The sequence below is a fragment of the Bipolaris sorokiniana genome (genome assembly GCF_000338995.1).
Source record: "Bipolaris sorokiniana ND90Pr unplaced genomic scaffold COCSAscaffold_4, whole genome shotgun sequence".
NCBI lineage: Eukaryota > Fungi > Ascomycota > Dothideomycetes > Pleosporales > Pleosporaceae > Bipolaris > Bipolaris sorokiniana.
The window spans coordinates 1484039-1509555 of record NW_006911898.1 but is presented as its reverse complement, the minus strand read 5'-3'; the positions used below and the strand labels follow the sequence as shown (position 1 = coordinate 1509555).

Below are 25517 nucleotides of genomic sequence, written 5' to 3'. Positions count from 1 at the left end.
CCAGCAGGGCAACCGCAACGGCATGATGTGTGTATATATATGTGTGGGAGGAGTAGAATTTTTTTGGTGTTTGGGTGACAGCAAGTATGGACGCGTGCTGTTAATATACTCAGTGAGCAACGGATTTAATATCACGTGCTGAGTGGATTCTCCTTGGCCCGGAGGCTGTTCGGGGCCTGGCCGAGACCCTGCATAGAAGGATGACGACATCAAGCAAACAGACAAACAAACAAACATTGAAAATTTTTCAACAGCTACGGGACTAGCTGTCAATAGAGGGGGGGGTAGTGTAACGGTTCGAGTACACACTGAACTAACATCCGAAAGGGATCCGAACATGGGCACGCACTAGCCGAGGGCAGATCTGCTGATATAAAACCCCACCTTCTCCATACCGTAGCTCGATAGATTTTTGATATCCTTTCGTACAAGGCCTATAGGTGTCTATTCGAATTAAGGCTCGTTTGATGTCCCACGCACTCCCATATGCCTCTGAGTGACACTACCGCCGATACTGATCCGAGTAGTCTTGCCTGCGCCGTTACAGGAATCATCACCCCTACTTAGGTGGTCGTATTGCATGCATCTGCTGTGGTTACAGGGGTGGAACAGTCTAAATTAAGACAAACCCTTAGAATTCTTTTGTCTAGGGCGGCTTATGTATCACGATACTCTTCGAGGTCCTATCGCGTCCTTCTTAGACTAGAAGAGCCATTGTAACGTATATTGAGTACATGGCTTCTATTTAAACTCTAAAGACTTGTTTTAATTTTAAATATACTTGATTCTATCTACTAAACACGCTACACATGACCTACTACCTATGTCTATAGTGTGCTGTGAACCAGATTCTCCTTAGAGACAGAATGTATTTCTTGAGTTTAGATCGATGTTGAACAAATTCAGCTGCAAGAGCACATTGCGTACGACTGTATACTCAGTGAATGTAGTTGCTCACTACTAAGCACTTCATGAGTGGCTGTTGTCTAGCGCTTGTAATTAATTAGTCACGTGACTGTAGCGCATTCGTGCTTCGTTGTCCTAAGGCTTGGCTGTTTAATCCTTCAAAGTATGAGGAGTTGGCCCCGGGCCTACTTTTGGCCGCTGTTGTAGTCTATCAGGGGCGCGGTCAGGCATCTGCATACAATGGTGGGGAAGGGTGGGGGCATGTGGCTTGGCCCATGCTCCAACTTCAGTGCTGAATCAGAAACGTACACGATACAATAAGAGCATCGAATCTAGAATCCCCACGATAATATAGAATATTTTGGGTGTGTTAGGCAGACTCAACCAACTCACGCCCATCATCGTGCCACGCCAACGGTACGGTGCAGCAATCAGATCATTGTAGCTACCTTACAGCTTGGGCACCAAGTGCTGTTGCCTTCGCACAGAAAATACGTGGCCATACTCTAGAAGCACCTACTTAAACCTATCTCATCGTTCATCGTTACTTCCGTCGCAAAATGTTCAACCGAGATCGAGTACCCGGTCTTCCAGGAAGCTCTCCACGACCTCCACCGCGCAACGAAGGCTACGGACAGCCACAACAACCCCCACAACAGCAGCCACCGCGTAACTACGATCCCAGAATGGCTGGATACGGCGGTGCCCCTCCGCCCGCTGTTCAGCGTACGCCTGTGCCTGCGAGGCAAGGCGGCGGTGGTGGTGGTGGCGGGCCTGTGAGGCAATTGCGCCCAATCAAGAGCCCAGGAGGCAACGCTTATGCCTTTGGTAATCTGTATGTATACAGAAGCTGATCTTCAATTTCTTTTATCTCGTAGCCGTCTCGTGGTTTCAACTTTTATATGGTTCCTCCTGACAGGTACACAGGGTCGCAGTGTCTCCTCAAGACTTCCAACCAAACCCCGACGGTTCCGACATTTACATCCTCGTCAACGGCAACTTTGCCCTCTCTGCACGACCTACACAAGGATGCTCGCCAGGCGAAATCGGTCTTACCGACGCACAAAGAACATGGGCTGGCATATCTCTTGGTCCTCAAGAGGTAGTTACGGTAGCGCAGTATGACCACTTCAGTCAAAGTCAAGGAAAATCCTACTTGGGGACGCTCGAAGTTGAAGTCGGATTCGCGGCAAGAAAGACTACAGATACACCCTACGATCAGGACGAGCTCGCCACGTTCTTCAAGAAGAGCTTCGAGAACCAAATCCTAGCGCCTGGTCAACAATTGCTTCTCGATGTAAAAAACATACCCCTCAGATTATCCGTCCGGACGGTACAGCTTGCAGACTTATCCATGGAGAAGGAGGAGACTGATATGCCCCCCATCACTGATCCACGAGCTCGCGGTATCCTTACAAGACACACCCAGGTCGACTTTTTCAAGGATGCTCGGTCAGAGCTCAAAATCAAAGCGTCGGCGAAGCGCGCAGCAGCAAATTCTATCATTCAGCCAGGTTTCAAGTTCGAAGATATGGGCATTGGTGGACTGGATAATGAGTTCAGTGCCATTTTCAGAAGAGCTTTTGCTTCCCGCATCTTTCCCCCCAATGTTGTGGAGAGACTAGGTATCAATCATGTGCGAGGTTTGCTTTTGTATGGCCCTCCTGGAACCGGTAAAACCCTGATGGCAAGGCAAATCGGAAAGATGCTCAATGCTCGTGAGCCCAAGGTCATCAACGGTCCCGAAGTTTTGAACAAGTATGTCGGAGCGTCCGAAGAAAATATTCGGAAAATGTTCGCAGATGCAGAGAAAGAACAAAAGGAAAAGGGCGATGAAAGTGGACTTCACATCATCATTTTCGACGAACTAGATGCCGTTTGCAAGCAGAGAGGGTCTGGTGGTGGCGGCGGCACTGGTGTGGGTGACAGTGTCGTCAACCAGCTGCTGTCCAAGTTGGACGGTGTGGAGCAATTGAACAACATTCTTCTCATCGGTATGACGAACCGAATGGACATGATTGACGAGGCTCTCCTGCGCCCTGGTCGTCTTGAGGTCCATTTGGAGATTTCGTTGCCTGATGAATCGGGCCGCGCCCAGATCCTGAAGATTCACACCACCAAGATGCGAAAGAACAACGTCTTGGAATCGGATGTTGACGTTGAAGAGCTAGCAAAACTTACAAAGAACTTTTCCGGAGCCGAGCTGAATGGTCTGGTCAAGGCAGCAACATCGTATGCCTTTGGTCGTCATCTTCAGGGCGGTACTACAGTCAAGGCGGATGTCGAGAATATGAGGGTCATGCGTCAGGACTTCATAACCGCACTTGACGACGTGAAGCCGTTGTTTGGTGTCGCCGAAGAAGAACTTGGTAAACGCGTGATGCGTGGCATCATCCACTTTTCGCCCTTCATCAAGGATATCTTGGAGGATGGGCGTCTTTACATCAACCAGGTCAGAAATTCGGCGTCTACTCCATTGCTACCTGTCCTTTTGCACGGGCCGCCTGGTTCTGGAAAGACTGCATTAGCCGCCAAGATGGCAATGGATTCGGGCTATCCCTTCATCAAACTGATTTCGGCTGAAGACATGATTGGTTATAGCGAGTCGCAAAAAGTGCAGCATCTTGATAAGACATTCAGGGATGCCTACAAGAGTCCGTTGAGCATCATAGTTCTCGATTCCATTGAGTCGATGCTGGAATGGGTACCGATTGGTCCTAGGTTTAGCAACACTGTTTTGTCCGCGTTGAAGGTGCTTCTTGGCAAGGTGCCACCAAAGGTAAGTCGCTGCAAAAGGTGGAATGTAATTAACCAAGCTAACAACTTCAGAATCGCCGCTTGCTAGTGTTTGCCACCACAACTCAACGTTCAGTCCTTGTTCAGCTTGAGCTTTTTGCTCGCTTCAAGGCTGATATTGCTGTGCCCAATGTCAACACTCAAGGCGAACTCGCAAACGTTCTCAGTGAATCCGGCGCCTTTTCAGATTCCGACCAGCGACGTGCTATCAGTGAGATTGAGGAGATTACTGGAAGTAAGGAGATCGGGGTAGGCATTGACAACATCCTTAGTGGTATCGAAACTGCGAAGCAGGATCAGGATGTCCCTGGCCGATTCGCCCGATATATGTCAAGTGCAATTGCGGCGAACAAGGCTTTTTAGTCGGATTGCAGCCGCATGGAAAGGGCTAAACAATGCTTTTGGGTTGTTTCATGCATAGCATTTACATTTAGCATGTTGTGGCACGATACGTGATTGAGCTCAATAGATCAAGGGGCGACCCGCAATCGAGCTGGTAGAACAAAGCTGAAGTCCAATCGCTGCCAAAGAATTAATTGAAGAAGATAGCTATCTATATACGAAAGGAAATCACAATATATGCCCGCAGTCTGGTCACGTGATACTACACCACAATGTATAGCCGCGGTCACCCATGACATGTTTGGTCGTGGCCATCCATAGACGGTAGTCGAGTACAAATGAATACGCGGCGGTGATGAGATGGGAGAGATGGACTGACGATATGGCGAATTTATAGGCATCAGAGCGCTTTGCTGCATTGCGTGTCCTTATTACAATTATAGTTCGCTGTTCTGCTACCTTTGTTGCAACTGTAATTTAGTTATCGTACTTAATAGAGGTATACCTAATAGGTATATACATATTAAGAAGTATAACTATATAGTTATTCTTAGTAATATTACTAAATCCTCTTTTAAGACTTAAGAGTAGGGTCTTACTAATGTAAATGCTCACCTAAATCCTTTTACTTTAACTGCAGAGTTAATTTTTTTAATACCTAATTCTAGTAGGTTAGGGTATAGCCTGCTATTTATTTCTAAGATAATTGATCTGATACGCTACATAGCAAACAGATATGAGAAAAGTCAAGTCATAGATAGTAGAGCTAGTACGGCTCATGTTCATAGAGTCCGTAGATTTTATGTCAAACATTGCCTAACTGCTAAAATCCTCGTACTCATCTAGTCCCTTCGATTCTCATCACCGCATCCGAAAGACCCCTAACATCGTACAACATTCCACTGCTTACAGCCCCCGCCTCACCCGGTCTACCCCCTGAGGGGGAGATGCTTGTACCAGGCAGCGGGAGCACAGCGGCCCAAGTACGACATCAGCTTTCTTGGGAGACCAACAGGTGTAAGTGGCGGGGAACGCTGCCTTTCTAATTCTACCGTTGTACATTCGGCCTCAGTTTAGAGAATCTCATGGGATATTTAAAGAGATGAAAGAAGAGCTGTTAAGCTTTGCTGTTCCAAATAAGAGGGACATAGGGACAGAGGAAGACGCGTGTCTCGTATGTACGATATGAAAGCCTCAGGGCCAGGGAACCGCATGTCAGATGTGAGGTTATCGAAAAATGGCCTGACAGTGACGGAACTCGGCGTTTTCGGGACAAGCGGTAACGCCACCCTTTGCTTGTGCCTAGTGAGAGAAAAGGGGGGAGGTTGGGGTTGTAAGAAAAATGGCAAGGGTTTGACCATGGAGATTATGTACATGACGAAGAGCACAGCATGTGATGGTGCTGGGGAGGCTCGGAAGTGGTAGTTGTGAGGGAAAGATACTTCACAACACAACATTGCCCCTCTTCTGCTTGCCAGGAAGAGGAAGAGCGAAGAGTTTTTGATTTTTTTTCCTTCATGGAACAGATGTGATATTCTGTTCTGGGAAATACAGTCACGATTTGACTTTCAAGCTTGCATACATCTCTATTAGAGTTTGGCTTGGATGTTGTTGTTGGAAGTGGGGAGAGTATCGAGCTAGGTAATCTCCGAGGTGGTACCCGGTCTTCTTGACGTTTTTTCTTTTCTTTTCGTGCATGCATGTTTAAACGTAGGGGATGCGGGTCTATTAGTAGGGCAGGCACCGGGTTTGACTGTGGGGGTGGTCATGGCACGAGTTACTTGTGCATGCTTGGGTAGGCATGTTGTATATCCACCCCCTCAGGGGGTTGACGACTACGTACATATACGGCTCCCACCACTTTCTCGAAGCAGCATATACGATAACGCCGCGTTTCACCCAGTCACGCTATGACTGGAATGGAATGGTATGTCGCTTCACGTGTCTTCAGGTGGACTGACTGCCCCACAGGGAAGGGCTTCCCATATTCATCACATGAGCCGTTACATCAACGATTTGAGTAAGATTCAAAAACTACAAAGGCCGTATCAAGGAACACCCCCGTGGCTATCCACCCCAGTGTTAACCAAAAAGCCCCGTTATCATCATGACGCCAACCTAAACACAACCAATCCCCAGCCCAAGAAGACAAAGAAATATGAAGCAGGCGCTTTCCCGCCACCCAGAAACCGCCCGGATGGATCGTGGCGCTATTTTTCAACTCTAAGCGAATGAGCAAGCTCACCAGCTCCCACTCTGCACCTAGCGAAGCGACCGTCCTCTAGGAGATACGTCAGCTACCCGCCCCGTTCCTGACCCAAACGCCATACAAAAGCCGCGATTCGTTCGCTAGCTGTCAGCAGGCGCGCAGCACTTGCATCAGGCAACGGGCCGAACCGCGTCACAATTCCTGAAAAAGAAAAGCTGGCGTGTGGGACGCTAAAAGCAGCGAGGCCGGCTGCCGAGGGTGGAGCACAGTGGAGCGGAAATTGGGAACGACAGGTCGCAATGTCGAGCTTGTTCCTGGAATTCGAACATCGCGAAAAAGGTGCTGGAACTTTTTTTTGAAAACAGAGAAAACCGATAAAGCGCTGGGGAATAGTAAAGTGACCGAATGCCGCCCATGGTCTGGAAAAACCGGAAATCGTATATTGATGTCATCCACAGTGCGGTAAGCGGAATTTGAAAAGTGTCGAGTCGATTTAGAAATCGACTGGTGCTGGGTACCGGCTTTGTGCGGTGCGGAACTGCTCTGGGTACTTGTGTGCCGCTCGGTTGTTCAGTGCGCTGTCGGAGGCGTTAGTTCGGTAATTGAAGTTGGCCATCAATATAAACCTACTCGACTCGCTTCTGAGTCCACTGCAAATCCTTCTGTACATCCTTTGCAGCCTTCATTCCGTCTGCAAAGCTCATGCGAGCACCAGCCAATCTGCGCTGAGCCAGTGCTTGTAGTTCAGAAAGCTCGCGTTGCTTAGCATTCAGTTCACCGGACCTGCGTACAATGTCAGTTACACGGCTCTAGTCGCAGTCGGGTGATTCAGAATACACTGATAGACATAAACTTACGTTTGCGCCTGTTTTGCAAGACTGCGATCTAGTGGCATTGGATCAAAAGAGCCGTTCACACGGCGACCCATGTAATCGAGGAGATCCACGCTGGCGGCGCCGCTAGTGGATTCATAATCGCTTGCACTGCCAGCGTAGTTGCTAGAGGTGGATGACGGCTCGTACGACGGTACACCAGATGTCGTAACGCTGTTTGGAGCCTCGGGCGGTGATCCTGACACGCGTCCATAACCATGTTGTTGGGCCGGGAAGAAAAATCCGGGCTTTTGTGGCATGTTGATTGGGTAGGATGCTTGAGGCAGATTGTAGAAGGAGTGTGAAGAGGCCATTTCGAATAATACTATATTCACCTGTATGCTGGAATGGCGTGTAGAGTAGTGTACTGGCGAAAGGTGCGAGTGGTCAGATAGTGTTGGTGGTTGGTCAAGGTGTTGAAGTGGGAAGCCAAGACAGTGATCCGGATGTGACAAAGGTATAATGATATCCCCAGAAAGGTGAATAGAGAATCAGAAAGATCAAGTTCATGTCCAGCAAAAGGAGCCCTTTTTATACCTTTCCAGTGCAGGCATGCTATGAGCATCACGGTCAACGGGGTATAGCTCTGACCCCTTCATGCCGAGTGATGGCCGCAACCCCGCCGTTATGGTGATAAAGCTGCATACGATTACATCCACTGAGAACGGTTCCCGCTGGTGCCGGATTGTAAAGCGTCATTTAGACTGGGCTGGACGGTGGCTCTTGGACGTGGGCCGCAGCCGATCCACGATACCTCGGAGCGATAGTGAATGCTTGAGATGCCAATTGGCCCGTACAAGGAACTAGTGACAAGTGGCCTCAGCTCCAGCCGGCACAAAAGAGTCGGGGAGCGAATTGGCTTGTAATGGCAAAAAGTTGCGATTCTGGAGGCAGTGCCGTCTATGGCCGGCACCAAGGTATTGCTAAAGGCAGCGGGGGAGAGTAAGCGCAGCAGACTACGACGCAGACGCCATGTAAAAGCAGCGGCGGTGGAGAAGTGTACATGCATGGGTAGGCTGCCGGACGGACATGCTAAGTGTTGTCAAATTGATGCGTTGGCTCGACAGCTGCCAGCGCCATTGAGCATGCAATCTGGAGGGGGATGCAAAGGATCAGACAGCGCATGACACCAGTGGCGGCATGCGCCCAAAGAAGCTTGATGAGACGTTTGCGCGTATGAACATGGTGGGCAATTGGCAAGAGGGCGTGTACTGGACGACGAGTCTTTTTTTTTTCCGTGTAGTCATGGTCATGGAAGGTCGTGGAGAAGGATGCGGGACTAGCAAAGCCCCGCCGAACTAACAGTCCGCCCCTCGGTGGTGCGGTGCGTCATGCTTGCGAGCAGCAACCCAACCCGGCCAATGCACCTTGCTGCACCTCCACCTTGGCGCTCCGATGCCTCGAACCCTTGGGCGCCATGTCTGCTTTGCGTAACCTCGTACTGCTTCTCGCACGAACATTCCCCAGACGTTCCCATGCTGCAAATCAACTGCTCTCCAAGCATGGCAATAAGTGGCGGTGAGGGATCCCACCTAGCTCGTTTCTCTTCCCAGGACCACCGGCTTTGATATGCATGCCATGTCCTTGCACATAGTACTATCCGAGCCCTCTGTCCATGGAAGGTGTTACACTGGCGCTTCAACGGCGTGGAACAAGCCAATCGTATGGCACGGCTGTCAATGCCGCCCATGTGAATTGCGCATGGTAGCTACTTTTAGGTCACCCTTGTACCCCTCGCCCCAGCGTCTTCCTTACATGAACACTTACCCGGGGGCCGAGAACTTGAATTCGACTCAACCAAGAACTTGAGTCCGGCCTGATCTCGTGTGCTTCTGGATGGAGTGTACAACACTTTGCGCGGCACCAGGCAGCGACATCTCCCACTTCCCACGACCGTCTGATTGAAATTTAGGTTCTACAAACTCTAGTTTCGAGTTGTATCAATTACACATGTACGATGTATTCGGACATTCTGACGGACCAGAATTTGCTCTCCAGTTCCTTGTCAGCGAGTGGTGCTGGACAGGAGATACTAGTGGTAACGTCTTCCCAATGACTGCGACCTGTAGCTCTTAGCGACCACTATCGGATCTGATTGAGATACTATTCGACAGCTCTTGAATTACACAACTATTTGTTTAGTCAATTTGCTGATAAGCTAGTGCTAATCAGTTCTAGACACTGTATTTCAACTGATTGGTACGTTACAAATGATTTCGTCTTTTTCCAGCCTAACAAAACATGGCCATAACTCGCACTACCCTGATTGATGGGTGTGCGATATACACTAGTCTTGACAAAGGCGCAGTAATCTGAATACATCAACGTGCGTAAGCACCCATGAAGCACCGCCTTTTGGTCGCTTTTAGACCCTGATGGCTCTACAACAATACTCGGTAGAACACCATGGCAACTTCAATCTCTCCAATGAGATGCCATAAAGTTCTGATGCAATCTTGCCAGTAACCTGATTCGTGGAGCTGTTTTGCATTCTATGTGTACATATCAGTACCCATCAATGTTTTTCAAAGTCTGCAAACTTACATCATCCACTGTTGCCTTTTCCGAGCTTGGCCCAAGGGTCCTCAACGAAGCTTGGTAGAAAATAGGCCGTGTCCCCGTTCTCATTCTGAACTCCATTACGAAGCGCATTTAGATCTGCTCTCGAAATGGGAGGTCCGCCAAATGACATAGTTTCCATTGCAGACTGATCGTTCGGAGCAGCGCCATTAGCAGCGCCAAGGGGAGTTTCCGGAAGGGTTTGACCACGTGCTAGGAAGCTGGCAAGACCAGAATCTGTTGCCGGCGTCTTCTTTGACTCGGAAGCCTCAGGCTCATCCGCTTCTCCACTAGCAACTTTCTTCGTTCTAACCCCGAGTTTGGTGGAGTTTGCACCGCTTGCATCGGCTTTGGCCTTTGGTGAGTTTTCATGGTCGAATTTTCGCTTCTTGGTTCCCCCAAACGAGGAGAAGCCCATAGCCGCAGCTATGTCGATGTCCTCTTCTTCGTCCATGACAGAGAGTGAGTCGGCTGTGTTAGACTTCTGCTTGAGGAGTATACTTCCTAGAGACAAAAGTATAAAAGGTCATGCGAAGTTGGATAAGAGGGCGCTAGTGAAGGGTACCTGCGCCAATCGGAGCGGGACTGTTTCCTACAGTGGGCCCCCTGGGTTGACAGCTCTTGAACAGTATCCGCCTGTGTGGAATGGTAGCGCACTATCACTATAGAGACATGACCCTCAGCGGGCATCTCACCACGTCATGCCACGAGCATAGGTCGTGCGCAGATGTACATGGACAAGCACGCGCGTAGCTCTGGCGGCCTTAGCGCCAGCGTCATCCCATCTACGCATCGGCAGGGTTCACCACCAACAACGCTTGCAACGCCTGCACAGCGCCAGATCCCATGCTGCTTCTCGTCATACTCTAGTCCTTCAAGCGGGCTCTAGGATACGCCATGCTCACCATGGAAAGCGAGACTTCGCAGAGCCCGGCGCAGCGCCGCTTCATGCGACCCAGTGTAAGTCGCGTCTTGGGGCTTTAGGCACGCATGCATAGCTCACCATAACCTACAGATGCGGTCGGCGACAATGATCCAGCCGAGGACTGGCGAACGCGTCAAGAAGGCCTTCACCCTGCACAGATCTCGACATCGCCGCACCCGATCCGCCGAGATCCTCCTCGCTCCCGGTCAGTTCGAAACTGAGAGATACCGTGAGATGAGCAGGAAAGAGTTGCTTGTCGAGATGATCAAGTACAAATTTCGGCAAGGCTATGCATATGCGACGAGCCAGACCGGCATTGGCATCCTGAAATGCTCTCTGGCCTATGTACTCGGCTCGCTGGCTACCTTTGTCCCCTTCATAGCTGCGCTGTTGGGTAGGAACGACGGCAAACACATCGTTGCGACAATCACCGTCTACTTCCATCCAGCGCGCTCAGCCGGTAGCATGCTTGAGGCTGTCATGCTTGCCTTTGCCGCCTTTCTCTATGCTGCGGTCATCTCCTTCTCCAGTATGGCCGTGTCGGCTTACTTTGGGAACAATGACCTTCTAGTAGTTGGCCATGTCATAGTGCTCATTGTCTTCTGTGGAGGTGGCCTCGGGCTGGTTGGATGGACAAAACAAAGGCTTGGCAATCCGCTGGTCAATGTGGCCTGCTCTTTGACTTCTCTTGCCCTCATCACCATTTTGACCAAAGAGGGGGCTGTTCAGGCTGCTACATTCTCCTACGTTAAAATCTGGCAGGTTCTGAAGATGGTCATCATGGGTTGTGGTGCATCGACAGCTGTATCGCTTCTAGTAAAGCCAACGTCAGCGCGCAGCGAGTTCCGCGACACTTTTATCAAATCCACCGATGCCATGGCAGAGATGCTAAACGGCATTGCACTCAGTTTTCTCTCCGGGTCTGAACAAGACCTCAAGAGCGACTCGTATGTCAAAGCTTCAGATCGGCTGCAAACGACGTTCAAAGCCCTACTTAAGAATCTTGGAGAAGCCAAATTTGAGCATTATGCGTTGGGCACTGAAGCAGAATACAAGATCAACGCGAGGCTGGTCAAATGTGTTGAGACGCTGATGCAGAGTTTGGGTGGATTGCGAAGTGCTGCCGAGACGCAGTTTACGTTACTTGCTCAGCCGGCGCCCGGTGAGGCAGCTTCTCAACCTATGCCTACCAATGGAACGGTTACTTCTTCAATCTTCTCAGAGCAGGCCATGTCGCAAAGTCCTCCTCAGCTGATTTCTCCCACGCTGAGGCATTCGGATAGGAGGGGCAGCATCCTCGCCTCTATCGATGAACTGCCAGAAAGCTCCGAAGCGTCCGCAATCTGCTCAGCTGCTGAATCAGACGACGAATCTAACCCAGTGAATCAAATGCTGGCCAGATCTATCAATCTCTCGAAGTCGAACCTGACCCCTGCTGATATTTTCTCTGTCTTCATAGCTCAATTGGGCCCACCAATGGTGAGTCTGAAATCTTGGGTTTTCTTGCACTGCTAATCAAAGTAGAAATCACTTGCATACACGCTACGCGAAGTGCTTTCTGAATTGCCGTTTGGACCTGGACCAGAGTACAACATGGCTATCAATGAGCACTTCCGGCACAGCCTAGTAGACGCGAAGGCCCTCTTCGCGGACGCACGACGAGAGGCTCTTTCTGGTATCTACACAAACAAAATTCCAACTAGGACAAGTTCAGCAGCAGTTGCAGCCGACTTTGAAGAGGTTGCCGCAAGCTGCGGGTATTTCAGTTCGTCATTGATTGATTTTGCTGAAGATATGGTGGGGTTCCTTGACATTCTTGAGGAGCTCAAGTCCAATGTCAATCGCTATCCGCGGCAGAGAACTTACAACTGGCTGAAGTTCTGGAAAACTCGGCACAAGAAGAGTCATTCTGGCGACGACTCAGAAGTGGCTAATTTCATGCAAGAAACAGACCCCCAGACAGTAGGAGGCTCACGCGAGATTCACAATCCTATTTACAGGAAATCAACACGTGGAGATCCGTACAAGTCAGAGAACGAACAGCCACTATCCTACCGTATATGGACGTCGCTTGCCGTCTTCAGAAGGGACGACCTCAAGTATGCTGTCAAGGTTGGCATTGGTGCAGTCCTCTGGGCTATGTGGTCCTTTATCCAATCGACAAGAGGCTATTATAGTCGATGGCGTGGCGAGTGGGGTCTATTGTCGTACATGTTGGTTTGCTCTATGACCATAGGCGCTTCCAATACCACAGGGTACCAGCGTTTTGCTGGTACCTGTCTGGGTGCTCTGCTAGCAATTGCTGCATGGATCGCGGCTGACGAACACGCTCTTCTCCTGGGCTTTTTCGGCTGGCTCATTTCCCTGTTCTGCTTCTACATCATTGTCGGCAAGGGTAAGGGACCTATGGGTCGTTTCATCTTGCTGACGTACAACCTTTCTGCGCTCTACGCCTACTCTCTTTCCGTTAAGGACGACGATGATGACGATGACGAAGGTGGCATCTCACCTGAAATATGGGAGATTGTGATTCATCGAGTGGTTGCTGTTATGGTTGGTTGTCTTTGGGGTATTATTGTAACCAGGGTAATCTGGCCAATTTCCGCACGCCGTAAGCTCAAGAAAGGCACGTCCTTGTTGTGGCTCAAGATGGGATTGATATGGAAACGCGGGCCACTAAAGACTGTTCTCGAATCCAATGAGCACACAAGCAGGACACAATCGTTCATGTCTGAACGCGAGGAGATTGAACTTCGGAGATATCTGTCTCATCTAGAGACGCTGCGTGTAGCGGCTGCCGCGGAGTTTGAGCTTAGAGGCCCCTTTCCCAACAAGAGTTTTCAGATTATCCTCGGTGCGACGAGTCGCCTACTAGACAGTTTTCACGCAATGAATGTGGTCATATTAAGAGAGCTGAAAGCGTCGGACGGTGAGAAGGAAGCTCTGAGGTATACAAAGAAAGAGTGGACAGAGCTGAGTTGGCGTATCAGTCATTTATTCTCAGGTAAGCTTCATACTAGGTTGTAATTGGAGTTGAATGCTAACAAGTGACAGTCATGGCCTCCTCTATGAAGCTAGCATACCCGCTCAATGATGTTCTACCCAACATCGAACACACACGTGATCGGTTGCTTGCCAGAGTCTTCGAGTTTCGACAGCAGGATCTTGGCAAAACCATTGCTACAGACGAAGATTACGAGTTGTTGTATGCCTATGGTGGGTCCTTACTGTTTATACTTGAGATTGATCATCACCACTAACTTCAATACAGCACTGGTGACTGGACAACTCGCGCACGATTTGAACGTTATCGGACAGGAGATTGAGAAACTATATGGTGTCCTGAGCGAGGAGGACCTGAAGTTGCAGTGACAATGCATCGATTCGCTTACTTAATGAACCCTTTGTAACTACCATAAGTGTTGAGCACGTCTAATGTCATTACCAATGAATTTGTACTCGAGAATAATTGGGCATGTGCAAAGAGCTCCTTCAGATCTAGTGCGCGATGATGGCAGAATGACTCATAATGTGACATCCTACATGTTGTACCATATGCGTTTAGGGATAGGGCAACCGAATGCTACACACCAATCATCATAGATACGAACAGCAAGTTGCTATTTGCACGTGCTTGCGTGATGTTCAATTGGTGACTAGAGACATCTTGACGTAGAGATTCCGTGTTATCGGTATTTGTTCATCGGAAATAGAGTACACGATACCCAAAAGGCATCCAAGCGCTCTTGTCTTAGAACCTCTAGTGTGATGGTGCCCGTGGGCGCATTGCAATGCTTTCACGGTACGTAACTTGAGCAGCATGGATTTATCCTGTGATCATTGCCAGATTCGTCTGATTGAAGAGATGACAATGCCATACAAATTTGACCAGCATATTGATGTGCACATATCCAATGGGCTTAGCAGAGCTACTGCTATGCATGCGACACACCTGCTGAGCATCTAGTCGCCGTTGTGTTGGTGGGAATTTGGCTAGTGGTCACGTGGCGGCCTTGGCGCTCTAAGCGATCACGCACCTGTGTTGGAAATTACCTCGTACCTCTCAGCTTCAACAACGGTAAGTCGACAACGACCACGGACGACAACAACATCGAAAATGTAAGGAATCCCGAACAAATATCCTTCAGCACTGCTTCAAAGAGAAACCCCGTTCCCGCTGCACACTCGGCGCCTCGCATTCGTGCCTCTGAGGCGCTTGTGCAGTGGCGAACCCCTCTTCCGACGACCACCTCCTCCGTCGCCAACAACCGCACAAATGATCAAAATACTGACATGGGGTGTTTCATAGGGTCAACCTCCGCACTCAGAAGCGCCTCGCGGCCTCCGTGGTCGGTTGCGGAAAGCGCAAGATCTGGCTCGACCCCAACGAGGTCAGCGAAATCGCCAACGCCAACTCCCGCCAGACCGTCCGCAAGCTCGTTCAGGATGGTCTCATCATCCGCAAGCCCGTCACCATGCACTCTCGTGCCCGCGCCCGGGAGCTGAATGCCGCCCGACGAATTGGCCGACACCGTGGTTTCGGTAAGAGGAAGGGTACCAAGGACGCTCGTATGCCAAGGTATGCAATCACGTTGTCTTTTTAATGCTGGATATGGGGACGAAGAATCGTTTTTGGGATATCATGGACAATGGGAACCGTTAACTAATGCGGATGTGCAGCCAAATCGTCTGGATGCGCCGTCTCCGTGTCCTCCGCCGTCTCCTCGTCAAGTACCGCGCCGCCGGCAAGATCGACAAGCACCTCTACCACGAGCTCTACCTCCTCTCTAAGGGTAACACCTTCAAGCACAAGCGTGCTCTCGTTGAACACGTATGTTGACCATGACATCATGACTATGTCAATTTCCCGCTCCATGGTCGGTAACTAACGCACATTACAGATCCACAAGGCCAAGGCCGAGAAGGCCCGCGAGAGGGTCATCAAGGAGGAGATGGACGCCAAGCGTGCGAAGACCAAGGCGGCTCGCGAGAGGAGGCAGGAGCGTATCCAGCAGAAGCGCCAGGCTCAGCTGGGCGACGAGGAGTAAAGAATGGATGTCGTGACGAACACCTGGCGTGGGTCTTTTCAAGGTTAAAGGAGGGCGTCAATCTCCTTTTTATCTGGGCATATGCGGTCATGTTTCATGTTACGTCTGTGAAGGACTCTTCTCTCCATGCATATTCGACCGACAAGGGTGCCCCCTCTCTGATTTTCGATGCTATGACTGTACCAAAAATAAAAGGGATATGAGCATCGGCATTAGAAACCAGTAGTCAAACTTGGAGTTGGTCTGCTTTGATCCATTGAATGTGTTTGTGGCCTTGGTGATGGTGTGATGCCATTGCTATATGTGCGCAATGAATGCTACTGGTCAGGCAAAGCAAGTGACAGTAATAAGATTGATCGATTACAAAGTTTTCCGAGTGCTTCTTTCACAAGTAATACAATACACGCCTATTGCCTGCACAGGGTATTAATGAATCTCTAACGCCCAATGTAAACGCCATGTCGACTCCCAACTCCCACATGTTGCCTCGTGTTTAGATCTGTAAAAAAGTTAGCATCAATGCTTCTACTAACGTGGTTCTGGCTACTCACCAATTTCAGAGCGCTTCTATGCACAGCCCGTGTAAAGTTGAGCATAGCCTTGGCCTTGTTGTTGCCCCTCTGGAGCCTCCTATATGCCTCTTGCACATGACTCGGCTGTACCGGTTCCCTAGCCTCCTCTGGCGGATCAAACAAGCCTCGTTCCCGCTTCCTCTTAAGGCGGTTCTGCTCGCCACCGTGATTCTTCTTGTACAAATCCTCTGCATCCTTGACCTTGAGCGCCTCCTCGGTAAGCGTCTGGACAATCTCAAACGTCAAGAAACCTAGGATATCGATGATGTCGTCAGAGGGTTTGGAATCGGTGATGAGGCCGAAGCCGGCCCATTCTTTGAAGCGCTTGCTCTTGCGGTAGGTAAAGGATGCTTGACGGCAGTCAGACCAGTGCACGTATTCCTCACGTGTCATGTTCTTTGTGCGCTCGTCTGCATTCTTAAGGCGCTGCAGGGTCGCGTAGTTCATTTCCTCTTCTTCCTCGTCTTCCACGTCGTCTTTTTGCGGGGGGAACTCGGTAAAGAAGGATTGAACGTCCCAGACGAGATCGACTTTGGCTCGCTTGGCTTTCTTGGAGGCGTCGACGGGTGCGGCACCGGGTCCGCCTGCGCCTACTACGCCAACGGCTATGTCTGCGTCTCCGGCTCCGACGTCGGCGCCTGCATCGCCGCCTTTGTCGTCGGAGTCTTTGACGGAGCGTCGGACGTCTTTCCACTGGAGGAAGTGGCGGAGACGCGAGATTTTGGCGCGGTCGTGCCGGATAAGCATGAATAGGTCGTCGGTAGAGATGGATTTTGAACCACGGCGGGTGGCGAGGGCGGTGCATTCACGCAACATGTGTTGTACTTGGTCTTGTACGATCGACTCGATCAAGGTGGTTGTTTCGGGTGAGGGCTCGCCAGTCTCACCAGAGACGAACATCATCTGCTCGACGGTTAGGCCCAGGCCAATTTCAAATGGGAATAGGTCATCTGATGACAGGCTTTGTGACATTGGTGGCGAGGGAGGTGATGGGGATGATGCTGGTGAGGCCATGATACTGGCTTGTTACAATGTAGGTAGGGATACGAGATTGAGTTGAGGAAGCGGATGAAAAACAAGGTTGGCTATGGCATGCTGCCTATGACCTTTATCCTGAACTCGGATACAAACATGTTGGGTAAGGTGAGAGACAGGCGAAACAAATGTGAACAAGAATAGGCTGCCCTGGCCCGCATAGATAGATGCGAAGCAAGAGAAGGGCGAATCGCCTGTACTTGGACCACTTTCTCCATAAGAGGTACGAAACAAAAGATAGTTCGAGAAAACTACCAGTCGAAGCGATAGCCATATCCTCACGATGTGCATATGGAGCCTGTTGCAAACAGGAAAGGAATCCACAGATAAGATGAACAAAGCAGGTGATAACGAGATTTACTCTGGTTTCCCCTATTCCTTCTCTTTCTCTCATGCAGTCTCCAGCAAAGCAAAATAGCGAAATAGATAGATAGCATGGACAGTAAAATGAGATGAACTAACCTGTTGGATCTCCGTCCGATACTTGGCCAACTTATCCTTGTCCGACATAATGGCTGACTTTCCGCACCCAAGACACTAGAAATCATATAAGACGTGTCGCGCGATCAACAAAGTTCTATGGCACAGGAATTAGATTAAAATAGGCGCTATGTTTGGCGGTGGGCGTGAATGAAGGCCAGGTTGCCGACGCGGTTTGCGGTCTGCTAGCGTGATCTCAAACGATGCTGGGCCTCATGCAACAACGCTAGGCCAAAATGGGCTCAGCCCTACGAGCCAAATGAGCCCCGCCAACATTTTTGTGAATTTGGCCGCATACCCCACCATCACCAATAATTTATTCACCAAATAAGTCGAGAATTGCCGAAAATGCTGTACCTCGTGGGTCTCGGTCTGGCGGACGAGAAGGACATTACTGTCAAGGGTTTGGACATTGTGAAGAAGGCCGAGCGCGTCTATCTCGAGGCGTACACTGCGGTATTGCTGGTGGAGAAGGATGTGCTTGTGAGTTGAAGACGATGTGAATAGACAAAGTGCTCGATATCTAATTGTCACGGCAGTAGGAGGCATTCTATGGCCGCGAAGTCATCATTGCGGACCGTGAAATGGTCGAGTCTTCAAGCGACGATATCCTCAAGGACGCCGACAAGGTCGATGTCGCATTCCTAGTAGTAGGGGACCCGTTTGGGTAAGAACTCTGTTTTGGTAGCCATTGGAATAATTTCTAACATTATCAAAGCGCGACGACACATACTGACCTTGTCCTCCGTGCCCGCGAACTCTCCATTCCCACCCGTTCGATTCCCAATGCCAGCATTCTCACTTCCATTGGCACCACTGGCCTGCAACTCTACAACTTCGGACAAACCGTATCCATGGTCTTCTTCCTCGACAACTGGAAGCCCGCCTCCTTCTACGATCGCATAAAAGAAAATGTTTCTATCGGCTTGCACACGCTTGTGCTCCTAGATATCAAGGTCAAGGAACAGAGTCTAGAGAATATGGCCAGAGGACGCAAGATCTACGAGCCACCGAGGTACATGACAGTCGCACAGTGTGCGCAGCAGATGCTGGAAATTGAAGAGGACGTAAAGCAGGAAGGTGCATACACAAAAGACAGTCTGGCTGTTGGTGTTGCGAGAGTAGGAGCAGAAGATCAGCAAATCGTTGCAGGAACACTAGAACAGCTTTGCGAAGCGGATCTAGGCAAGCCACTACATAGTCTGGTGCTGTTGGGCAAACGGACGCATGACCTCGAGAGGGATTTCCTCGAGGAATTTGCTGTGGATAAGGAGAAGTTCAAGGAGATTTGGAAGAGGGATTATGAGGGGAAGTCATAGAGCAAGAGAAACTTATTGTTTCTCTGTGACATTGAATATATGTGCCAGTATTTGGTAGCATACAACTATATTTCTGAGACATGGTGGCTCCCTTGGGCCAGCGTACAGTAACTAAGCAAACCCCCAACAACGCTTTTTTACTGTATTGTACACAGCATCGCATCACACTCACTTCTAGAATCATCCGTCTTCACCCATTTCCCTTCCTCCTTCCCTTGCTTCTTCTGTCTGATGATCTTCTCTCTCACATGGACTCGGTCCTCCGTGCTCTCGGCACTCAAAATCAATCCATCTATACTTGATAGTAGGCGCCGCACAAGTCGCATCAGTCTTTCGTGCATTCCTGCATTCTTTCATATATTCGTCTGTGTAGGAAAGGCCGCCTTTGGGCCCACACCCGTCGCCTTTGCGCTTACAGCGTGTGTAGTCGGTTTGGTATGTTGTACACATTTCTGTGGTCGCAGGTGGTTGAGTTGGTGACTCGAGAAGGCGAGATTAAGAACAAATTCATATATATTATATATATGGGTGTATCATTGTGATGGTGTGTGAAGTGTTCCAGCCTCGAGGAGTTTGCGCATATTTAATCACCTCTCAACTCCTTCACCTACAGCGGTTTTATGAATGCTCTTGTATTGATTGTGCTTTTCAGCTTTCTTTTTCCTAGATATAATCAGGATCGAAATCGTGACTTTTCTGTAAAGTTTGCATTGCGATTTCCTTCGAATGGCGCGCCGCTACCACCAACGTAACATCATCCCCGCTGATTCTGTGCAGTAATTCCAAAATGTGTATATATTCAAGCTGACTCAGGTACGCCAAGTGCTCCGTCCGAATACGTAGAGGGGCCACTGTCGTACCACGAAAGCAGTATTATCTGACGTCATACTTAATCACCGTTGGTTAATCGGGTGGTGCTTCCATCATGCTTCAGTTTCCATGACCTTCTTGCTTACTCTACACCCCTCAGGAACCCGACGATTCCGACCCGACGATTCAGCGGCATGTCAAAACCTAACATTGACATAAACAATCCCAGTTCCCCTGGTGCAAAACTTCTTCAGGATATCATTGATACACATACATCCTATACACCTTTACCTTTGGAAAGAAACAGCGGAACAGAATTGTATCGAAAACACAGCGACAAAGAAGATAAAATGCAAGATGCAGCGTCGCAGAGTTATAGACCAGGCCCACAACGGTCAAGTTCGAGACGCACAGCAAATGGATACATGCCCATTGAAGATTATGGGTTGATCGGGAACATGCGGACTTGTGCGATGGTTGCTATGGATGGCGGACTTGATTACATGTGCTGGCCACATTTTGACTCGCCATCCGTCTTCTGCCGTATTCTCGACAAAGAAAAGGGTGGCCACTTCACTATAGGCCCAACGAACGACGACTTTTGTACTACGAAACAACATTATCTTCCCGCGAGCAACATTCTCCAGACGCGCTACTTGAAGGAAGAGGGCGTCATGAATGTTGTGGATTTCTTCCCAAGGCCAAATAACAAGAACTGGGATGCCCAGTTTCATGCTAATGTCATCGCGAGTGAGCACAATGGCAATGTGCCCGAGCGTCCCGATTTGAAGAAGTGGCTTGTTAGGCGAGTGGAATGCATGCGAGGCACCGTCGGGGTGAGTGTACAGGTGTTTCCTGCATTCAACTATGCTCAGGACAAGCACACTACCGAGATCACCGACCTGGGCAAGACTCCACAGGGACAGCGCCTACAGCGCGTGATCTTCAAGTCTAAAGATCTGTCTCTGGAATTGAATGTGACCATCGACTGTGGTGATGAACCAGAAGCGTCATGCCCAAGAATTGCTTTTGAGAAGACGCCCGAGCCCCAGAATTTGGGGGATGGGGTCACGGCTATCTTTACATTAACTGAGGGGCAGGCAGTGTCCTTCATTTTGCGCGATGCAGAAGACCACAGCCCAGACATAATTGAAACCAGCCAAGTTGTTGAGTTGCAACAGAGCACTCATAAGTATTGGGCTAGATGGACCCAGCAAAGCAAGTATGTGGGTAGATGGGAAGAGATTGTTACGAGGAGCCTGCTCCTCTTGAAGATGTTGACATTCGAGCCGAGTGGAGCAATCGTTGCTGCACCGACATTCTCTTTGCCAGAAGACTTTGGGGGTATGTCGCTTCCAGAAATGATGAAGCACGTACTGATATGGTGTAGGGTCACGCAATTGGGATTATCGCTACTCATGGGTGCGAGATGCGTCTTTTACGATATACATCTTTCTGCGAATGGGTTTTAGCCATGAAGCCGAAGCCTACGTCAGTTACATCTTCCAACGCGTCAAGGAGGCCAAAGCACGCCATGGAGCGCTTCCAATCATGTTTAGTATCCATGGAGCAAGCGACTTACCCGAGGTTGAGCTTCCCCACTTGGAAGGCTATAGAGCGAGTCAACCCGTTCGTATTGGAAATGGAGCGGCCTCCCATATACAGCTTGACATATACGGTGAACTGATGGATGGAATCTATCTCGTAAATAGATTCGGACGCCCAGTTTCGTACGATCAGTGGCTTTCAATTCGGGAAATCGCGGATTACGTCTGCACTATCTGGAAGGAGCCAGACATGTCAATCTGGGAGGTTCGTGGTATGAAGCAAAACTTTGTCTATAGCAAGATGATGTTGTGGGTAGCGCTTGACCGAGCATTGCGCCTTGCAGACAAAAGGAGCTTCCCGTGCCCGCACCGGGCAGAGTGGTACCGAGTACGTGACGAGATTTACGAAGAGATCATGGAAAAGGGATACAACTCCGAGTTGGAGTGTTTCATCCAGAGCTACGAGTCGAATGAAGTTCTGGATTCAGCTGTGCTAATAGCGCCTTTGGTCTTTTTTATAGCGCCAACAGACCCTCGCTTCCTGAAGACGCTTGATCGGATACTAAAACCTCCTGAGAAGGGAGGCTTAACTAGCACTGGCCTGGTATTCAGGTACAACCACGCGCTTAGTGATGACGGTGTAGGCGGGCAGGAAGGCAGTTTTTCCATGTGCACTTTCTGGTTGGTCGAAGCACTCACACGAGTAAGCACTCCAGTTTCCTACATAACCGCTATTCTATTCGCGTGTATCTTTGTCTAATGAATGCAGGCTGGAGCGTACGACGAGAAGTATCTTTTGCAGGCTGTGACGATGTTTGAGAGCATGCTGAGTTTTGGAAATCATTTGCACATCTTTTCCGAGGAGATTGCGCGATCAGGGGAGCAGTTGGGCAACACTCCACAAGCGTTTAGCCATTTGGCGTTGATATCCGCAGCATTCAACTTGAACAAGACGTTGAGCAGCCGGCACCGGTAGAGGGGGCGGTATCGAGTGTTGGTGGAGGACATGGACAGAGCGACGTAATGCAGTATTACTAGTCAATACAAACCCGGGGCGAATTGGTCTAGACGTCTACGCTAATCTGGAGGAACCGCAATGATCAGCAATCAGTGCGTCATGGCTGCACTGTCCTCCATCTGGAATGAGATTCAATGTCGCTAAGTTAATTGGGCTAGGTATTTACCGCCGGACGCCTATGAGGGCGTGGCGCACAACAGGTCGATCCCCTGACAGTGACACGCACAGTGCAGCGCACTGACTGGATAATCTCTTTCAACACATGTCCCAGTCTCGCATGCCTTCAACCTTCCAGCAAGCTGTTCCAACACATCGCCAGCAGGTCATGATATAGCACACGTTTTCCTTTTCTTTTCTATTCAATTTCTGTCAACCATCAGCCAACTTGCCCCCTTCTTCCGGCCATCCCGCATCATCCGCACAACATACGTAGCGTCGTCATCGTTTGCTCTACCAACGCGTTCCGTCCCAGGCAGTACCAGCATTAATACACCACCATGTCGCTCCCATCCAACTCCTCAGTCGCGTCAAGCCTTGCGACAATTGACGAAAAGTACGATATGGGTTCCTCGCGCAACGATGATATGCTGGTTCGCGACTTTGGTTGGCCCTCAGTCTCTCCACGCTACCACGGTGACCACACACCCGAGAGCAACCCAGATTGGGATCACAACCCGCTCGAATGTGAAAAGGCAAAGCAAGAGGCTTTTGAGAAGATGGAAAGAAGCTACGCTTTGTACATGGCGAACCTAGGGAAAAAAGTGCCTGGGCAGAAGAAGAAGACATCTTGGTCCAGGTTCCTACCTTGGGTGCGATAGAGATGGGCGGCCTGGCGAGGGTGCGCCTGCTTGTTGTGATGTTTGAAAAATATGGATACCCGTTTGGCCGACCGATACATATACACTGCAAGGGACAGCCATTGTTATATGAAAAGAGAATGTAAAACTTAATAACCGAGTAGGAGTGGGGACTGGGGCAGAGGGGCAGTGGTGCACTACCTCAACCCCAGCTATGGTTTGGAGGCTGCTCGGCCTTGCAGTATGAGGGAGCATACTGAGCCAAGGAAGACGCGGGGTTGGAGCGCACCTTTGGCTTGTCTGGAAGCCATTTTTGATACCCTATTTCTTTGTCATTTCGTATGTTTCGCAGAGTCTTTGCGCGTCGTCGTTTCGCAGTCTTTTGAGCGCATGTTGTTCTTGTATACCTCCGATTTAGATGTGTTCTTTCTGCAATGGCACTCGCGCCACATAATTCTATGTAGTACACAATATATGAATGGACCGTTCCAAGAAACACTATTCCTTTGTTGGTGACTTGCATGTTGCCGCAGATTGAGTATCGCGGGGTTCATCTCGTCCTTGGGACGATCGGGAATTCTCTTCCAATCCACTATCGTGCGGCGGTTGACCATTTCCGGTCAAGGCATGAACATAACTAGAAAGGGCTCCACTGCACAACGTGTCCAGTTTTTCTCGGCGCAGCAATTTCAGAAGACTTGCATCTTGTGGGTTGCTAATACTAGAGTAGTCTGCTTACATATTTCTGTTCCATCCCATTACCGCTTGTCATAACTCAACCGCCATTTTCAGCTCGTACAAAGCATCCACCATGAGCTCTACGCTAGAACAAAAGACTATGCGAGCGCAGCAATATGATGCGCGAGACAACAAGCTCCATCTCAATGAAGTATCTATCCCACAGCCCCGCGAGCATGAGCTCCTCATCAAGATGCAATGCGCATCTCTCTGTCACTCTGATGTGATGCTCTTCGAGCCCAATGAACAAGGTCTTATTCTCGGCAAGAACCCTGTTACCATCGGCCACGAAGGCTCGGGCAAGGTCGTTGCGACTGGGTCAGGAGAAGTAGCCAAGCAATTTAAAGAGGGAGATGCAGTGGGTTTCCTCTGCGCTGTCGACTGCTGCTTCGAGTGCTATTCCTGCAAGAACGTCAGTAACATCTGGTGTTCAACGGGGCAGACCAAGATACAGGGATTTAGTGCTGATGGTTATTTTGCCGAGTATGCAGTCGTGGATGCAAGGGAAGCCATCGTTTTGCCTGAAAATTGTCAGTTCATGTCCCGTTCAAGCAATACGGATTGGGGATGAGGAGATAATTGTGAGGGCGAAGCGCTAACTTTAATATAACAGTGGATCCTAAAACATCAGCACCTCTTTTCTGCGCTGGTGTAACCGCATACCACGGCATCGCAGACTGCGAGTTACCTGCTGGGTCCTGGCTTGCAGTCATCGGCTGTGGTGGTCTCGGGCACATGGGTATCCAGTATGCCAAGGCCATGGGCCACAAAGTCATTGGCATTGATATTACCGATGCGGCTGTAGAAGAAGCAAAGAGTTGTGGTGCGGATTACACCTTCAATTCCATGACGGACCAGGATTACAAGAAGAAGATACTGGAGCTCACAGGCGGTGGTGTGCATGCGGCAGTCAACTTTACAGCGTCCAAGAAGTCGTACGATGACTGCCCGGCAATAGTCAAGCCTGGTGAGGGTATGATCATGGTGGTAGGTATTCCGCAGAAGCCATTGGAATTCAACGGCCTGGATATTGCGATGGGTCGTTACAAGGTCAAGGGATCGAACAATGGAAGTAAGTCAAACCTGTCTTCTTTTTTTTCTATTTGAGACTAGATCATGGAAGCTGACTAAGGTACAGCATGTTACAACATGAGGGAGGTGATTGAGTTTTCTGCAAAACATAATATCAAGGCGCACTTGACAACGTTCCCGCTGGAGGAGGTACCCAAAATGGTCGAGCTGATGAACTCACACCAAGCAAAGGGACGCATGGGTGTGATTTTTGATTAGAAGGCAGGCAGTTGAGAGTCCAATGAGAAGTATGGGACAGCAGGAACTATGCACCATAGCAATAAGGCCGGATTTAGACGTGTAGTAAAGACAAGCATGCACTTGTGTGGCTTTGACCCAAGTGTTACCCGGGCAACGCTAGGCGATGAGGGAAAGCGCGCCCCTAGCGTGCATTTACACATGCGCTGCCCCGCCGCCCGCCCTGAAACATATGCACAACCAACAACACCCACGCCAGGTAGGAACTTTTGACT

The 25517-nt window shown here is 49.7% G+C and overlaps 9 protein-coding genes across 9 annotated transcripts; 6 read left to right on the top strand and 3 right to left on the bottom strand.

Moving 5' to 3' along the window:
* Nucleotides 1-1204: 1204 nt before the first annotated feature.
* COCSADRAFT_35103 (uncharacterized protein) lies at nt 1205-4290 on the top strand. Its single transcript, XM_007699384.1, has 3 exons — nt 1205-1741; nt 1834-3685; nt 3736-4290. The coding sequence occupies exons 1-3, from the start codon at nt 1467-1469 to the stop codon at nt 4063-4065; spliced, it is 2457 nt and encodes an 818-aa protein (XP_007697574.1). The 5' UTR covers nt 1205-1466; the 3' UTR covers nt 4066-4290.
* Nucleotides 4291-6746: 2456 nt separating this feature from the next.
* On the bottom strand, nt 6747-7439 carry COCSADRAFT_169504 (uncharacterized protein; the record flags this gene model as incomplete). Its single annotated transcript, XM_007699861.1, has 3 exons — nt 6747-6831; nt 6884-7036; nt 7111-7439. The coding sequence occupies 3 exons, from the start codon at nt 7437-7439 to the stop codon at nt 6747-6749; spliced, it is 567 nt and encodes a 188-aa protein (XP_007698051.1).
* Nucleotides 7440-9211: 1772 nt separating this feature from the next.
* Nucleotides 9212-10383, bottom strand: COCSADRAFT_198008 (uncharacterized protein). Its single transcript, XM_007699860.1, has 2 exons — nt 9670-10383; nt 9212-9617 (listed from the first exon to the last, which is right to left on the bottom strand). The coding sequence occupies exon 1, from the start codon at nt 10136-10138 to the stop codon at nt 9671-9673; it is 468 nt and encodes a 155-aa protein (XP_007698050.1). The 5' UTR covers nt 10139-10383; the 3' UTR covers nt 9212-9617; nt 9670.
* Nucleotides 10384-10581: 198 nt separating this feature from the next.
* Nucleotides 10582-15657, top strand: COCSADRAFT_85440 (uncharacterized protein; the record flags this gene model as incomplete). The annotated part of the gene is made up of 8 exons (XM_007699859.1): nt 10582-10644; nt 10700-12088; nt 12134-13613; nt 13664-13825; nt 13881-13977; nt 14919-15203; nt 15290-15440; nt 15511-15657. 8 exons carry the CDS (start codon nt 10582-10584, stop codon nt 15655-15657), a joined length of 3774 nt encoding a protein of 1257 aa, XP_007698049.1.
* A 292-nt stretch (nt 15658-15949) lies between these two features.
* COCSADRAFT_300033 (uncharacterized protein) lies at nt 15950-17923 on the bottom strand. Its single transcript, XM_007699858.1, has 3 exons — nt 17727-17923; nt 16209-17132; nt 15950-16156 (listed from the first exon to the last, which is right to left on the bottom strand). Exons 1-3 carry the CDS (start codon nt 17772-17774, stop codon nt 16151-16153), a joined length of 978 nt encoding a protein of 325 aa, XP_007698048.1. The 5' UTR covers nt 17775-17923; the 3' UTR covers nt 15950-16150.
* Nucleotides 17924-18047: 124 nt separating this feature from the next.
* On the top strand, nt 18048-19276 carry COCSADRAFT_138369 (uncharacterized protein). Its single transcript, XM_007699857.1, has 3 exons — nt 18048-18227; nt 18287-18411; nt 18463-19276. Exons 1-3 carry the CDS (start codon nt 18093-18095, stop codon nt 19061-19063), a joined length of 861 nt encoding a protein of 286 aa, XP_007698047.1. The 5' UTR covers nt 18048-18092; the 3' UTR covers nt 19064-19276.
* Nucleotides 19277-20027: 751 nt separating this feature from the next.
* Nucleotides 20028-22536, top strand: COCSADRAFT_113170 (glycoside hydrolase family 15 protein). The gene is made up of 3 exons (XM_007699856.1): nt 20028-21217; nt 21264-22123; nt 22190-22536. The coding sequence occupies exons 1-3, from the start codon at nt 20068-20070 to the stop codon at nt 22394-22396; spliced, it is 2217 nt and encodes a 738-aa protein (XP_007698046.1). The 5' UTR covers nt 20028-20067; the 3' UTR covers nt 22397-22536.
* A 125-nt stretch (nt 22537-22661) lies between these two features.
* On the top strand, nt 22662-23725 carry COCSADRAFT_35097 (uncharacterized protein). The gene has a single exon (XM_007699383.1). The coding sequence runs from the start codon at nt 22936-22938 to the stop codon at nt 23254-23256; it is 321 nt and encodes a 106-aa protein (XP_007697573.1). The 5' UTR covers nt 22662-22935; the 3' UTR covers nt 23257-23725.
* A 192-nt stretch (nt 23726-23917) lies between these two features.
* On the top strand, nt 23918-25431 carry COCSADRAFT_113164 (uncharacterized protein). Its single transcript, XM_007699855.1, has 3 exons — nt 23918-24503; nt 24587-25045; nt 25112-25431. The coding sequence occupies exons 1-3, from the start codon at nt 24047-24049 to the stop codon at nt 25261-25263; spliced, it is 1068 nt and encodes a 355-aa protein (XP_007698045.1). The 5' UTR covers nt 23918-24046; the 3' UTR covers nt 25264-25431.
* Nucleotides 25432-25517: the final 86 nt, after the last annotated feature.